Genomic DNA, 16,349 nt, shown 5'->3' with positions numbered 1-16,349 from the left:
GGGCAGTATATATACCTCTGTTCTAGATAACGCAAGACTCTTTGGGCACTCTAATCCTGTTCCCTCTTATCTAATTTAATGCCATTGTTTTAAATCAACTTCATTGTAATTTACACGTAAGTGAGTGCAACTTGCTGAGTTTTGACAAATTTATACTCTCCAGTATCTCTGCCACCGTCAAGTTAGAAAACTGTCTGTTCCCTCCCACAGAAAGTTCCTTCTTGCTTCTTTGCAAACCGTCTTTCCTACCTTGACCCCAAGCAACAATGGTCTGCCTACTCTAGAATTTCATGTAAGTGGAATCATATAGTATGTACTCCTTTGTATCTGGCTTCTTTTGCTCGAGTGCTTCAAAAATTAATCCATTTTATTGCCTAATTGATTTGTTTGTTAAGCAGTATTCCGTTGTATGATTATATTTCACATTGTCTATTCACCATTGACAGATGGATATTTTGGATGTTTCTTATTTAGGGCTATTTTAAATTCTAAAAAAAAATTCTCTTCAGCCTCTGTGTGGAAATAGTTTTTACTTATTTTGGGTAAATACATAGGAGTAGAATTGCTGGATTTACATGCCAAGTGTCTGATTTTATAATAAGTTGGCAAGTGATTTTACCCTATTCTGTTCTCCCCTCCAGTGCATAAGAATTCCAGTTGCTCCACATCCTCACCTACTTGTGATGATGTCAGCCTTTTCATTCTGGTGGGTGTGTAATGGTACCTCATTTGTATTATCAATTGCATTTCCTTCCTGGCTATTATATTGAGCATTTTTTTGTGTGCACATTAGCCATTCTTACAGCTTCTATGAAGTATCTGTTCAAATAATTTGCATATATCTTTTTAATTGGTTGGCCTTATTGAATTGTAAATTTTCTTTAAATATTTTGGATAAAAATCTTTTGTCATATTCATATGTGCACTATGAATGTTTCCCCTCAGTTTCTGGCTTTCTGTTTTGCTTTCTTAAGTGTCAAAGAGAAGATGTCTTTAAATTTGATGAAGTCCAATTATCAGGGGTTTTTTCCTCTTATAATTTGTGCTAATTGTGTCCTGTATATCTTCCCAACCAAATTTCTATTGTGTTTTCTTCTAGAAGTTTTATAGTTTTAACTTTTTCATTTAATTCTATATTTTGAGTTAAATTTTTTTGTATCATGTAAGATAAGGGTCACTTTTCTCCCCTATTAATCCCCCTTCTTTCTGCAGAATTTTCTGGAAGACACCGTATTTCCCCCATTAAATTGTCCTGGCACCTTTGTTAAAAATGAACTTACTATATATTATGCATTTATGTGTTCCATTGACGTATATGTCTATATTTTACACAAAACAGCACTGTCTTGATTACTGTTCACTTCAGTTAGTTGTGTCTGACTCTTTGCGACCCCATGAATTGCAGCACGCCAGGCCTCCCTGTCTATCACCAACTCCCAGAGTTCACTCGAACTCACCTCAATCGAGTCGGTGATGCCATCCAGCCATCTCATCCTCTGTCGTCCCCTTCCCCTCCTGCCCCCAATCCCTCCCAGCATCAGGGTCTTTTCCAATGAGTCAACTCTTCACATGAGGTAGCCAAAGTATTGGCATTTCAGCTTTAGCATTAGTCCTTCCAAAGAACACCCAGGACTGATCTCCTTTAGAATGGACTGGTTGGATCTCCTTGCAGTCCAAGGGACTCTCAAGAGTCTTCTCCAACACCACAGTTCAAAAGCATCAGTTCTTCGGTGCTCTAGCTTTATAATAAGTCTCAAAATTAGGCAGTGTCACCCTTTTAACTTTGTTCGTCTTTTTCAAAATGGTTTTGACTATCCTCGGTCATTTGCATTTCTGCATAACTTTTTAATCAGTGTATCAGTTTCTAGAATAAGCCTGCTGGAACCTTGACCAGTATTTCACAGAATCAGTAGATCTACTTAGAGAGAAATTGGCAGTTTAACAATACTGAATCTTCGAAACCATAAACATATATCTGTGTTTAGGAGTTTTTTCATAGTCTCTCAGCAATGTTTCACAGTTTTAGTATACAAGTCTTGTTTGTGTGCTGTGCTGTCGTTTCAGTCATGTCTGACTTCTTGCCATTCTATGGGCTGGGGCCCACCAGGGTCCTCTGTCCAGGGGATTTTCCAGGCTAGAATGTGGAGTGGGTTGCCATGCCCTCCTCCAGGGGCTCTTTCTAACCCAGGGAGCGAACCCGTGTCTCTTATGTCCCCTGCATTGGCAGGAAGGATCTTTACCACTAGCACCACCTGGAAAGCCAAGTCTTGTGTGTATTTTGTTAAATTTGTCCCTAAAAATTCCATGTTGTGGTGCTACACAACTAATTCTATTATTTTATTTCACATATCTATATTTTAATTTCTAATTGGTCCCTGTTGGGGAAATTCATAGGAAATGTGCAGCTTATTGTTGTTTAGTTGCTAAGTCGTGTCTGATTCTTTGGAACACCATGGACTGCAGCATGCCAGGCTTCCCTGTCCTGCACTATCTCCCAGAGTTTGCTCAGGGTCATGTCCATTGAGTCAGTGATACTAACCGTTTCATCCTCTGCTGCCCTCTTCTCTTACAAAAATACAATTGATTTTTGTATGTTGACCTTGTACCCTGTCATCTTGCCAGATTCGCTTTATTAGTACTCACGGCCTTTTGTAGATCCCTTAACATTTTCTGCATGAACAATCATGTCATCTGCAAATAGAGACTGTTTTACCTCTTTCTTTTAAAAGCATGTAACTTTCTTTTCCTTTTCTTTCCTTATTGTTCTGGCTAGAAGCTCCAGTGCAGGGTTGTAGTCAGTGTAGTTAAACAGATATCCTTGTGTTGTTTTTGACAGAAAGGGGGAGTGGTCAGTCTTTCACCATTACATATGTTGGCTGTTAACTTGATCAAGCTAAGGTAAATTCCTTTCTTTCCTTAGTTTCCTGAACGGGTGTTGATTTCTTCCAGTGCTTTTCTCACATCTATTGCAATGACTAAGTAGCTTTTTTCTTTTGTTCTGTTAATACAGTGAAACACATAGATTTTTCTTCAGCATGTGCAACCAACCTTCATTCCTGGGATGAACCACAGTTGATGTGGTTCATCATAAAAAGATGAACCAAAGTATCATCATTTTATATATTGTTGGATTCAATCTGCTAATATTTTGTTAAGGAATTTTTAAAATTTATATTCATGATGCTATTGGTCTGTAGTTTTATTACAGTGTCTGTCTAATTTTGGTAGCAGTATAATGCTGGCCTTGTGAGTGTGGGCATTTTTCTTTCTTCTTCCTTCTCTGGGAGAAGTTGTATACAGTTTGCCTTGTGTATTCCTTAAATGTTTGGTAGCATTCATCAAAGCTGAGTCCAGCTCAGGATCACTTTGGGTTTGCCTACATTTCCATATTTTAGGAAATTTGTAAATGTGGTCAAAAGATTTAATCCTGGCTCTACTTCTACCTTTTTTTTTTTAGAAATTGTTATCGATTTCTGTTTATTATGGTAAAATATTTATAACAAAGTTTACCATTTCAACCATTTTTAAGTGAATAGTTGCATTAAAGACATTCACACTTTGTATAGACTTTAATTTCTTATACTGGTATTTCTTACACTGGAAAATTTTTTAAGACACTCCATTTAATCTGGCATTTTAGCTTGTCTTTAAACATTAGATCTCCAGAAACATCATATCTTTGACCAACATCTTCTCATTTCCCCCACTCTCAGCCCCTGGCAGCTACCATCCTACCTTCTGCTTTTAAGTGTTTAACTGTCTTAGGTTCCACATGTAAGCAAGATCATTCAGTATTTCTCTGTCATCAATTAGTGCAACATAACCTTTTCTGTTAATGCAGTAGGTGAAAACATAATTTGATGTGAATGGCATTATGATAAGTTATAATTTTACATATTCATACATAATTTCATAAAGTTATGAATTTGAATTATATTTTCTCTTCCATGTTGTTAGAATAAATCCTATTATTTGGAGGATTTTAAAATAAGGTTTTTAGGAAAATGCTTTGAAAAGTAGTATTTTATTGTATTTAGTTGGTGTAGCTCTTTATTCAGATCATCTGAATTCTAGAGTTGCCAAAGGGAGATGTTATGAATATGGTTTGAACTCACTCTCCACGTCTTTGCTGCTCGTATTTCACGAGAGTATGTCTCAGCACTGATTGCATTTTGTTTGTCACTGAGTGGACTGTCACCAATAATGCTAGGGTGACAGCATTTTGTAAACGACTCCCCACACGTAGGTCAGAATTACTTTAGAAAAAAAGTAGTGCCCAAGAGGTAATGTTATAGAGTTTTTCTTGTACATACAGGAGAAAAGAATTCAGTTATGCTGCTATGATTTTAAAAAGCATTTAAAACAAAGATACAGAATAAATGGCATTGTATAAAATAACAAATTTTATTTCTATAAAATATTTTACACTAGCTGTACACATGCACACACCCACGCAGAACTTAACCACACAGAGAGTAATTTCCTTTGAATAAATCTACCACATACTATTATATTACAATTTACAATATAGTCTTTGAAGACACAATGGGGAAAGCTTTGTCATTCATTTATAAACCTTCCATAAATTACAAAAGAAAGGCAGTCTGAAAAGTATGTATAAAGAGTAAAAACAATTTACAAGTGGACAAGAATTACAAAATAGTAACCATCAAATACATCTGCCAACAACTTTGTAAATCTGTTTTTGTTCAAGTGCCAATGGTGAAGATTGGTATGGAATAATTTTGAAGAGACTTAAATTTAGGATGTTTCTGGTGTGGCTTATGCATTATGTGGATTGCTTTACGTGTGTGCTGCTCATTGTTGACTGTGTATGGCATTTTGACAAATAATGAAAGTAACGTAAATCTATATGCCACAAAATGTAACACTGAAAGCAATGAATATTACCAGGTTTCTGGCAGGTTGGAGAAGTGTGGTACTTTACCAAAGCTATCTCCTCTCCTCTTTTTTGAATGATTTGAATAAGTAAACATTTTCTGTGTGTTGCCTGGCTTGCTTTAAAAGCTGAAAAGCCAGGATCTTAAATTGCACAGCCTGCACAACTTGGTTTCAAACCACTGTGTCTGTGAGGATGAGAGCACTGAATGCACAACACATACAAAGTGTACACTGTAGTTTTTATTAGACAGTACAAATCATTGTGCATTTATAAGGCAGAACATCAAGGCGATTAAACTAGGAATTTCAAGACCAGAGTTAAAGTGAGAGTTATGCATTATGAGGCAAGCATTTTGAAAAGGGAGAGAGGTTGAAATCATTCCTTTAAGGGCAGATGACAAATGCACAAAGACTGGAATCCCAGGTAGGGAGTGAGCTACAAAGAGCTACTGGCTCCCTGCATGTTCACGAGACAGCCCAGCTCCCGCCAGAGCCCGGGCACTAATAAGAGCGGTGGGCGGAGGCGGGTGGGAGCACCAGCAGCTCTTTGTCCTGGCGCTGGGCTTAAAGTGGATGGTAGTGCAAAGAGCATTTCTCTACTGGTGTCAGGGGAGAAGATTGTTTTTTTAGGAAGTACTTGAGTCATGAAAGCCCTAGTTTGGAATTAAAGAAAATTACATCGATTTGGAAGTTGTCCGGAAGCACATGAATCATTTCACTGCACCCAGCTTTTTCAGCAGTTTCTTGCCTTTGGAAAGCAGCCCCTTTTTCTTTTTCGAGGACATTTCCCTGCCTCTCCCAGGACTACCAGTACCCATAGATGACGTAGGTGACCCCGAATGGAGATGTACTGTGGGGGATGGCGCTCTCCTTGCTGTACCTGAACCCTCAGGAGGAACCTAGTAGGTACATTGTTACAGTTTATTGAGTGCGCGAGCGCCAACAACATCCATCCGCTCACTCGGTAACATCAGAAACACCACACTGCCCCGCTTCCCACCAGGAAAGGTAAGGGTGGATCGTTTCTTCTTTCAAGGGTTAAAGTATGCTCTGAGAGGCTCACACCTCTCCCAGGGCATATCTCTTACAGGGGGTCTAGCCATCAATGTTGGGTTTTCAGTTTCTTTGTCTCCGGGGAGGGGGTGGCCATTGCTTTGGCAAAACAAAGCTAGGTAATAATTTACTTTGTAAACTAAGACCAAGAGCAGGAAAAAAAAAGAGTTATTTTGAATTAGGTTGAGAGTAATATTGGCCAAGTACCCATCTTAAACACAAAAGTAATCTTAAACACAAAAGTTCTTAAAGAAAGTTTTGTTGTATATGAAAACTACTTGGGTATATAAAACCCTGACATTGTTGAGTGCACTCCTGGGTTAGTCAGTATACTGTAGAAACACTGGAGATGGCACACCGGTTGAAAGAAAAAAAAAACTAAAATGAACCTTAATTACAATCAAAGAAAGCTTAAAGGCCCTTCTTGTATGCTTATTTCCAAGATATTAAAGATGTCTTTTTGTCAATATAGAGCACATGGTAGGACTGTACACTTCAGTGCTTAATGCTGCTTTGCAAGAGCAGAACGGCATGGGAGGCATGACAACTGGCCTCACCCACGTTTCTGCCCTGGGCATGCCTGAACTCCTCTTACTCCCTTACCTCACCAGAGCAGACCTCTCTCTAACATGAGTGTTCATTATTCAACAGGCAAATGATATGAGCCAAGGGGCTTCAAGCTTACTTGGATTTAAAATCAAGGTCTAATTCTAATGGAAAACACCTAGTAAAGCATCCCAAAGTACACCTGAAGATACCATCTATTCCATCTAATGCAATCGTTTGAGCTGCATGTTTCATTAAACTTAGTATTGCATTGGTATACCAACAGAGCAGTCTTCCACCAAACGCTTTTGTGTTCAGGACACTCACTTGTGCTTTGAGGAGAAGCACCAGCTCTCCCGTAAGGTAGAGGGGTGGTCATTTAAGAAAAAGCCGTCTGCTGCTTAAGCCAGCATGGGAAGTGTTCAGTGCCAACTCTAGATCACCTCTTGGTCACTACTCATCTGCTCGATCTCGAGTTGCATTTTTTTTAAAGTAAAATTTCCATAGTAAACATTTATTAGGTTGTGCTTTTTCCAAGAGTGGCTAACAATGCAATATGCAGCTTTAATTATGAGTAGACATTGGAACACTGTGTAAACAAACAATTAGCCTGTTAAGAAATATGTTCCCAATGTTGGCCTTTCAAATATTCTCAATGTAAATCATAGGAAATAATTATTAAAGATGATTTATTTCACTGCAAATTCAGTTGCTTTACAACTGAGACCAAGTAATACTTTAGGTCCAATGGGTTTTTGAGACATATTTCTTTTTCTTTTTTTAACCCCACAGTGAAGCCTTAAGTCTACTGCATTGGTCCAGTTAAGGTAGCTTAAGTTGGTATCTTTATAGGTATCTTCAGTTGCTCACTTACGTGAAGGCTACATTGCCTGATTAAGGTGTGAAATGAACACTCTTCTTCTGTTTCCAAGCAGATGAGCAAAGAAATAAAAATATATATATATAAAAATATAATATATAAAAACTCGCAGTGATGAAATAAAATAAAAATGAGACACTAAACATGAATGTAATCTAATAGTTATATATGGTTGAGAAGTTCTCTGACCTTTGTTCAGAGGATCTGTTAAGTCCTAACAGGGCAAACAATCATTACTGCCCACTGAATCTATGGACTAGCCATCCCCTCCTCACTCTTGATCAAACTGAGATGTGCTCCTGGGATGCAGGATGGGAAGCTCCTTTGTGAGTAGAGCAGGCTGATTAGATCGAAAGGGTCATTTTTGTGGAACAAATAAATGTGGTTAGAATTTTGGGGCACAATCCCCATGGAAGGGCAGAGAAAAAACTCAGGGTCTATGCTTTTCGGCCTAAGGTATAAAGAGAGCAACGCACAGGCTGTACTGGACCATCTACGGCAGAGCGGGAGGGGGTGAAACATGCTGAGTGCTTGTGCTTACCCTTTTGGTCTTGGAGCGCATTGGCATGTCCTGTGAGTAGTGGGACGGCGCGTCGGAAAGGTAGACTTCTACATCATCAGGCACTTCTTCTAGGAAGTTGGAAGGTACAAGCCCTTTCTGCCCATTAAGCTCCCCCTAGAAACACAGAGATGAGAAAGAAGAATGACTGACCCTTGTTCCCAGAAACCCACTTCTTGCTTTCACTAAAGGAATATAGCTCAGAGTAGTGAGTTTACCATGGTTCAAAAGTGGTAGAGCGAGGGACGCCAGCGTTTCCTAACTCCCCTGGTCACAAGAATGACCTTGGCCATGTGCTTGAAGTACAGGGTCACGCCCATCTCCCTCCTTCTCCCTCCGCACCCCAAGTCTCATTTTGGTCTACGGTGGAGCCGAAGAATCTGTTCCAGCCAAGAGGCCTGGGTGCGTCTTAGGATCAGCCACGCTTAGAAACACTCCTCGAGAGCATCTCACTTCATAGTTCTCAGCCCTGGCTGACCTCTGAATTCCTAGGAAACTTGTAAAAATACCATTGCTCAGGCACATTGAGAGAGGGGAGCTTGGGGTGTGGGGGCAGAGGCAGGATTGAAGGGACAGACCAGTTCATCCTATGCTTTACTACAGTCTCACTGTAAGGATCCACACAATAGAGGAAGATGAAACTGTCGATACCTCCTTAGAGGTGACTGCTTCAGTTGATACCTTTCTACTCAGTAACATGCCTATGCATGTGTGGGGAGAGAGTAAATTAGCCAAGATGGTGGGTTCAGGCTCTCTTGCTCCACATAGTGTAAACAGTGACAATGTAACAGCTGAGATCATTTGTAGCACTGCGCATGGGCGTCATGAGGTACTCGCTTGGTCAAGGGCTACTTTGTGCAGTACGCCTGTATGAGCGCCACCTAAAGAAAGCAGGCACGTTACTGGTGCGTCATGGCTGTGTCGGCCATGAGAGGAGAGAATGCAGCGTGTCTACTGCTACGGCTGCTATGTCAGCCAGGAGAGAATACTGTTGTGGCTGCTGCATCAGCCAGCAGAGAGGTTGTGTTGTCTCCAGTTATGCTACAGCTGCTGCGTCAGCCAGGAGAGAATAAACGTGTCTGCAGTTCCTATGGCTCCTCAGGTCTTCTTCCAGCTTTACCACTCACACCTTGTCTACCATGGGTTCATCGAACAGTGCAGACGGTGTGAACAGCGAGACAACTGGTGCTGTCAGCAGGATCAGCAATACAGCATGTAACCTAGACCAGCTGCTCACCGGATGTATCGAGAGGTTCACAGTCCACATGTCAATCCCCCCCAGTGCCAACTGCCCCACAGAACCCAAAACCAAGTTCAAAACTGGCCCCAGGTAACATGGGAGTCTGTTTCTTTGTTCAGTAGGTCTAGGAAATTACAATTTCTAGACAGCTAGAAAGTGACAGCTCACAACATCAAAATTAAAAACTATGCATCCAAGGACATGACCAACAGAGTGTAAAACAAACCTACACGATGGGAGAAAATACTTGCAAGTTATTATCTAATAAGAGTTATAAAGGATATATGAAAAAATTCTACAGCTTTACAAAATCATTCACCCAGTTAAAAAGTGGGCAAAGAACCTGAATAGATATTTCTCACAAAAAGACATACAAAGGGTTAACAAGCACATAAAAGATGCTCAGCATCACTATTTATTAGGGAAACAAAAATCAAAACAGCATTAGGATGGCAATACTGGTGTAGATACAGAGAAGTTGGAACCCTTGCATGCTATCGGTGGGACTGTAAAACAGCCACTGTGGAAAAAAAACCAGTATGCTGGCTCCTCAAAAAATTAAAATTACTATATGATCCAACAATTCCACTTCTGGGTATTTACTTGAATTAAAAGCAGAGCCTTGAAGAGGTTCTGGTATGGCTGTATTCACAGCACTCTTCACAACAGCCAGAAGATGGAGTCACCCCAACTGCATCGGTGGATGAATGGATAAACGATGTGTGGCTCAATGCAGTATGATTCAGCCTTCGGAAAGGAAGGAAAATCTGAGCTATGCTACGACGGTGATGAACCTCGAGGATAGCATGCTAGGCGAATGGTCAAAAGAAGAACACTGAATGATTCCACTTACACGAGGTTCCTAGAGTAGTCAGAGTCATAGGAGAATGGTGGGTGCTGGGGACAGTGTTAACTTTGCAAGATGAAAAGAGTTCTAGAGGGGGATGGTTGTGGTGGTTGTGCAACAATATGGGTGTACTTAACACCAGTGAACTACACACTAATGAGTGATTAAGGTTAAATTGTGTTTTATCACAATTAAAATGAAGTTTTTAAAAAGAGGCAGGTCCAGGTACCGCCCATGTTTTCCTATGCAGTAATCCCTCCTGGGCCCCAAATCCACCTGCCCAGTTCAGCCATCACCTGCCTCCTGCTTTGACCTTGAAGATTCCACTCTCCTGTTCTGTTCAGCTTCAACCCTTCTTCCTCAGGCTCTCCTGTTAACTTACTTTTCTCTGTTGCTGTTACTTAGAGACTTTCTAGGACACCTTTATCTTTTATTGTGCACGTGTCCCTGGTGATTTCTTCCACATCAAAGGTTGCAGACAACGTCGATACACAGACACCGGAATCTCTATACAGTCCAGACCTCCCAGTAACTCTTTAACAGCCAGCTTTTTTTTTTTTTCCTCCAGCATCAGAAAATGACCTTCTTTGGGTGAGCACCAGATGGAGTAGTTGGCTCATAATTGGGGACTACATTCTGTGAAAATACAGCTTTACACACAAATCCCCATCAGTACCATGCTCACATCACAGCAGGCACCTGTGTGACCAGAGACCTATACCCTCCTGCCTGTTCAGGCTTCCGGGCTGAACCCTGCCCTAGGCTCACTGAATGGAGTGTGGGGGTACTGTCTCTACAGTGTTTCCTCTCTTTTCTCCTGAGCCTCCCTCATACAGGTCTGTTAAATCACGTGTCAGAAGTGTGCGTGACACCACTGTCAGATGTGATCACTAGAATATTCCAGGGGCGTGAGTACTCCTCTGTCTTGGAGAGGCTCTGTAGCCTCAAGCTCAGTATTTCGTGTTTTCCTCTCAACCATGTCCTTACTCCTGTTTTACCCAGGTGCACCCATCAGCTAAGGCAGAACCTTGAGATCTTCCTGGAAGATGTCCCAACTAACCATCTGAGCCCTCGGTATCTGTCTGCCTCAGTTACCATCTCAGTTCAAGCCCTTGTTCCTCACCTCGGTCATTCCATAGCTTGTACCCTGGACTTTTGGTGACATGTCACCAAGCCCCCTGGGACTCCCACCTCCTTTCAACAGTCCATCTGCAAAACCCTTGACTACAACTTTCTCTAAGAGAAACCTGACATTTCTCCCTCTTGCAGATCCTTCACACTCAGATCTCTGGTCCTCTTTGAGCCTCATTTCCATGTTTGAGGCCAAATACAAACCGTGTCAAGACCTTACATTCAAACAGAATTGGATTATGTTAGGCTAAATGGCAGTAAACATTACAACTGCCGCATTTTCTTCATGCACGGTCAGCACGATGCCCAGTCATGCTTGCATAGTTCTCCTTCTTTGCTGGCTTTAATGCTTTTAGACTGCTACTGTGCAGCCAGTTTCCTTCTGACCTATCACAGTACATGACTTAAGAGTCTGGGTGTAGAAACACTGCACCATGCAAACATCTGGTTAACACAGGCTAAGTAAGGGCGGAAGCATTATGGGGTGCTGGAAATCTCAAGTGATTGACTTCACTCTGGATGCTATGGATTGTGGAGGGGAAGGCCCAGGTGGACAATAGAGGTCCCTCCGTCTACTCTCTGTTCATTATGGGATGTTTGGAACTGAGGAGAGACTGGGAAGAGATCACAGGAGTATATCCCAGAAAAAGTTAGCTCTTATGAGAGCTTTCAAGATTGCATGCAATGTCAGACAACACAAGTTTGGTGAAGCTTGAGATTATTGGTATCAAGTTAGATATCCCCAGTTCTCATTTATCAAATAAGAAGTAATTGAGAATAAGTGGACTGGGCAGTCTACTCAGCAAATCAGACCAACAAAATAACAGTAAAGCCATTTGGTGGAGATATAAAAAGTGTACATTTCATATCAATTTAGATCTGATTCCTACTATCATGCAAAATTTAGGTAGGCTAAGCCAAGAAAACAAAGAGATAAAACATAACACAGCAATGGAAACATGCAGCTCATAGTAGAAAAATATTTTTAAATAACCAGATAATACTATGTCCAGTTTTGTCTAGATGCTTGAAAATCTAAATGAAAGGTCTGGCCTTCTAAATATACATAGATTCTAAAAAAATTGACTCAATAAGAATATAATCATTTAAGCAAATGAAAACTTTTGTACAACCGCATCCTAAAAAGATAATGAACCTAAAAGACCTTTTAGACATAATCTTCACATAATTATAAGACCTAACTATGTCATTTTAGCTGTCCAGATCATGAAAAATACTGGAAGCTTACCAGTTCATTCACAATTCTAGCATAATCCTGATATCAAAAGCCATGTAAGAGATATTCCAAAAATTATATTCCAATATAATTTCTGGAACATAAATATAATTCTGAATAAAATGTTAGCAAATCAAATACAGCTCTTTAAAAATAGTTGTAAAAAATAGTGGTATACCATGGTCAATAATTTACTGAGAAAAAAAATAAGCTTAGCAAATGGAAACAAGATACTTAACAGTATAAAGACCATCTCTCTATTGATAGTCTAGCTTAACACATAACAGTGTAAAGATTAGTGATATTCCTACTAAAATACATAATGTTAAGGATCCCCTATCCTCACTATTCATAATTGTTCTAAATGATGCAGTAAGACAGTAAGAAGAGATGACTGATATTGAAGAAAAGACAAAATGTCTTGACTCTGGGAACCCAAGAGAACCAACTGATGACAATGGAAATAATGCATCCAGAAGAAAGATTTGTAGGGGAGCATAAACATGCAGATAAATAGGCACAGCGAGCACACATGTACATGCACATAAAATGCACACACACACACACACGCAAACACACACACATGCCCATATACATACACATGCACACACATTCATGTGTGTTTGCATGTATGCACACATGCACACATACATGTGTGTTGCATACATATACACAAAACAGATACATACACACATACATATGTATACACACATTTCCAAGATATTTTCTAAATAACCAGTTGCCGGGAGCAGGAGCTCCGCCCCTGGCAAAGGTCATGAGGAAGGAGGCTCGGCATACGCAAAGGCGGGATCAAGCCTCAGGAGTTCCCCTGGAAATTCTCGAGCATCTACCCCCAAAACCAGAGTCTGCCTACTTTCTGCTTTGTGCTCTCACCTACACCTCTGGCTTTACAGGGGGCTGTCCCCCACTACCTCTCTCTGAAAAAAGAGTTAACTTACAGCTCCAGTTAATAAAGTTCCTGGGTGTGATAGTGTTTCAACCTACAAACTCCTTTGGAAGTCCTCTAGCCTGCCTGAATAGGTTTTTCCAGCCATATGGGATTGTTCAGAGCCTCCCAACTGTGAGAGGCATGAGATGTTCTAAACTGTCTAAATACAGATTCTTTTGAGCAGTTAAAAGATTGATTATAAATTGTATTGGTGAAGGGTTTTTCACTTGTTGGGCCAATGTTTGCTGCTAAGTTTCCATATCCCTTACCTACTGTGTCCCTGGCAGTGTATTGATTGATATAATGGGTGTAAGTAGTAATGTTTGTAACCTTGGACCCTTGAGTTAATTCTTTTTCTTGTTATAGCCCACCACACCTTTGCCCTATAGGAATGCAACTTTATCTAATGCTTTTGGAGGGTGGTGCTTGACTAATCACCTTTAGAGAAAAGTAAGTTTTCTGAAGAAAGGGTCTTAAAATGTTAACAGGCCTCCGGGCCAGAAGATGATGCAAATCACCTAAACTTTTGCATATGATAAGTTTGCAGGAAGAAAGCCTGGCTTACTGCATGACTCTACCCCTTCCCCAATTATCCTCTATGCATAACTTAAGGTATAAAAACTACTTTGGAAAATAAAGTGCGGGCCTTGTTCACCGAAACTTGGTCTCCCCATGTCGTTCTTTCTCTCACCTTCTGGCTGAATTATTCAGCGTCTTTTCTCCACTGAATTTCCTCACTGAGCTATCCTTATTTCAGCCTCTTTTCTCCACTGAATTTCCTCACTGAGCTATCCTTATTCTATTACTCTTTATATCCTTAATTAACGTTTAATTAAGCAGTTGTTTCCTGATCCTCGCCGGCGCCGTCCCCGCTTTGAATTCCCTGGATCTGCCGGGGCTGGATACTGCCCGGCAACCAGTAAAATATATACCAGAAAAATCATAATAGCAAGAACATAAGAATGAACTTTAAAAGATATATAAGGATGTGTAAGAATAAATTCATGAACAGATGAAAGGAAAAACTTAGAAAAAGTCAGACACACCTATGTTAGAGTTGAAAGACAATGTCATGTCATCTAAAAACTCCCCAGTTTCCTCTAAAAACTAAATGCACCTCTAAATAAAGTACTATGGCTTTGTTGTGGGGTGGGATCCTAGTGAAGAGATCCCTCCCAAATATGAAAATGAATTATAAAAGCACAGTAATTGAGAGAATCGAATAGCTGAGATATGGATGCAGTCTGGTCCTGTGTACCTGGGAGTGTACTGCACATTCTGTATACTAGGCATGTAGTACACAGAAGAAGGGTGGGATTTTTAAACAGTAGGAAAGCATGGATTACTTAATAAGTGGCATGGGGACATTAGTTTCTCTAATTAGAAATAAAGTTAGACACTTGAGATTTACATGTGAAAATGAAGCTATCAAAGTGAAGAACCAAGATAAAATGATTATTTTTATCACCTTGAAGGACTTCTAAGCATGCCTCCCAAGGGCTGAAAAACATAAAAATTTACATAAAAATTTAAAACTTCTGCTTCATAAAAGAAAAGACAACAAAACCACACACAAAAAGGAAAATTTGAAAAGCAGATGATTACCTAGAAAAAGAAATACTTGCAACATATGGACAAAGTGTTGAGACAGGCTTGGACCCGGAACCCGGGACCTTCTGCTGCAGTGCCTGCACCTGGTGAAACATCTCCAGCATCAGAACACAAAGAAACTCGAAGGAACTAAAACTAACTCCATGCAAGGAGTCAGTTAGGGCAAATTACGGACAACGGGGTACAAAGAGACCCCAAAACCCAGCTGCCACTTCTGAAGAGCCCAGAGTAAAAGCAGAGGTTTGAGAGCAAAGCCAGGGTACCTCGCATGCCCCCTGCACACACCACCACCTAAGGGGTGGGCAAACCACCTAAGCTACCCTTCCGGGCTGACCCCTGGACACACCTCTACCCTCACCCCATGTAAGGAACACGCTCGTCCCCCTCATCTGAGAGCAAGCAGGCAAACCTGTTGTTTGTTCTGGCTCCCCACTGTGCACCAGGGGCCCAAGTAAAGCCTTACCTGAATTTTTGTCTGACCTCTGATCAATTTCTATTGATTGGGGAAGGCCAAGAACCCTGGTTGGTAACACCATGAACAGTCTCACTAAAAACTATTCTCTTAAAAATCAGAAACTGCATCAGAGGAGCTTTGAAATACCGTGTGTGCCTGATGTTGTAAAATCCATTTGACCCCAAGAGAAACCTGCCTTGTCAGGGCTTGAGAGTTTCTTGATTATTTTCATTATTTAAAAAAAACACAAAAACAGAAAGAGGAGGAAAGTGGGATGCAAGATGATGACCCCATTCCTAAGGCTAGGAACAGCAGTAGGTGTCTGGCTGGGGAGGCGCCCCTAAGATGACTACCCAACATGCCTGCCTTCTCTTCAGGAATATCAGGAGATCTGCTCCGCTGGCCCAGGGCAGAGTCAGGACTCCCCCATCCCTATCCCAGAGGCTGGGTCCACAGTGCTGTAAGAGGGAGGAGCTTGAGATCCTTTTGGTTTTAATTAATTTTGCTTCTTTGTATTTCTTCCTCTCACCATTTGAAAATGTATTACCTATGCACTAAATGGGGCTTCCCAGGTGGCACTAGGGGTAAAGAATCCACCTGCCAATGCAGGAGACGTAAGAGACTCGGGTTCCATCCTTGGATTGGGGAAGATCCCCTGGAGGAGGAAATGGCAACTCACTCCAGTATTCTTGCCTGGAGAATCCCATGGACAGAGGAGCCTGGCAGGCTACAGTCCATAGGGCTGCAAAGAGTCGGACACAACTGAAGTGACTTAGCATGCACACAGGCACTAAGTAATCCAGAAAATTAAACTGCTTGGTAAATGTTTGAATGAAAGAAATGTTTAATGTGAGCATGTGAATACTCTTACTTTGTCAACAGCTCGTATGCATTGAAAATAGTCCTTTTAAAGAGAAGTAACAGTGAAGATCACAGAACT

At 40.8% G+C, this 16,349-nt stretch overlaps 1 protein-coding gene across 9 annotated transcripts in view; it reads right to left on the bottom strand.

Annotated features, from left to right (window-relative positions):
• Positions 1-4,380: 4,380 nt before the first annotated feature.
• The window catches only part of RIMBP2 (RIMS binding protein 2), a 222,023-nt gene continuing 210,054 nt past the window's right edge, over positions 4,381-16,349 (bottom strand). For 6 of the 9 annotated variants that reach the window (XM_070769342.1, XM_070769343.1, XM_070769348.1 and 3 more), the window contains 2 exons: positions 7,923-8,057; positions 4,381-5,801 (listed from right to left, as the gene is read on the bottom strand). In XM_070769342.1, the coding sequence (XP_070625443.1) occupies positions 5,613-5,801; positions 7,923-8,057 (324 nt within the window). In that variant the 3' untranslated portion in view covers positions 4,381-5,612. Of the gene's footprint in view, positions 7,423-7,922; positions 8,058-16,349 lie in introns of all 9 variants that reach the window. The other 3 variants (XM_070769344.1, XM_070769346.1, XM_019978066.2) reach the window with 1 other exon arrangement.

This window comes from Bos indicus, chromosome 17 (genome assembly GCF_029378745.1).
Source record: "Bos indicus isolate NIAB-ARS_2022 breed Sahiwal x Tharparkar chromosome 17, NIAB-ARS_B.indTharparkar_mat_pri_1.0, whole genome shotgun sequence".
In the NCBI taxonomy this organism is placed as follows: Eukaryota; Metazoa; Chordata; class Mammalia; order Artiodactyla; family Bovidae; genus Bos; species Bos indicus.
The sequence above is the reverse complement of the archived record's forward strand: the minus strand, read 5'-3'. Positions and strand labels throughout refer to the sequence as shown.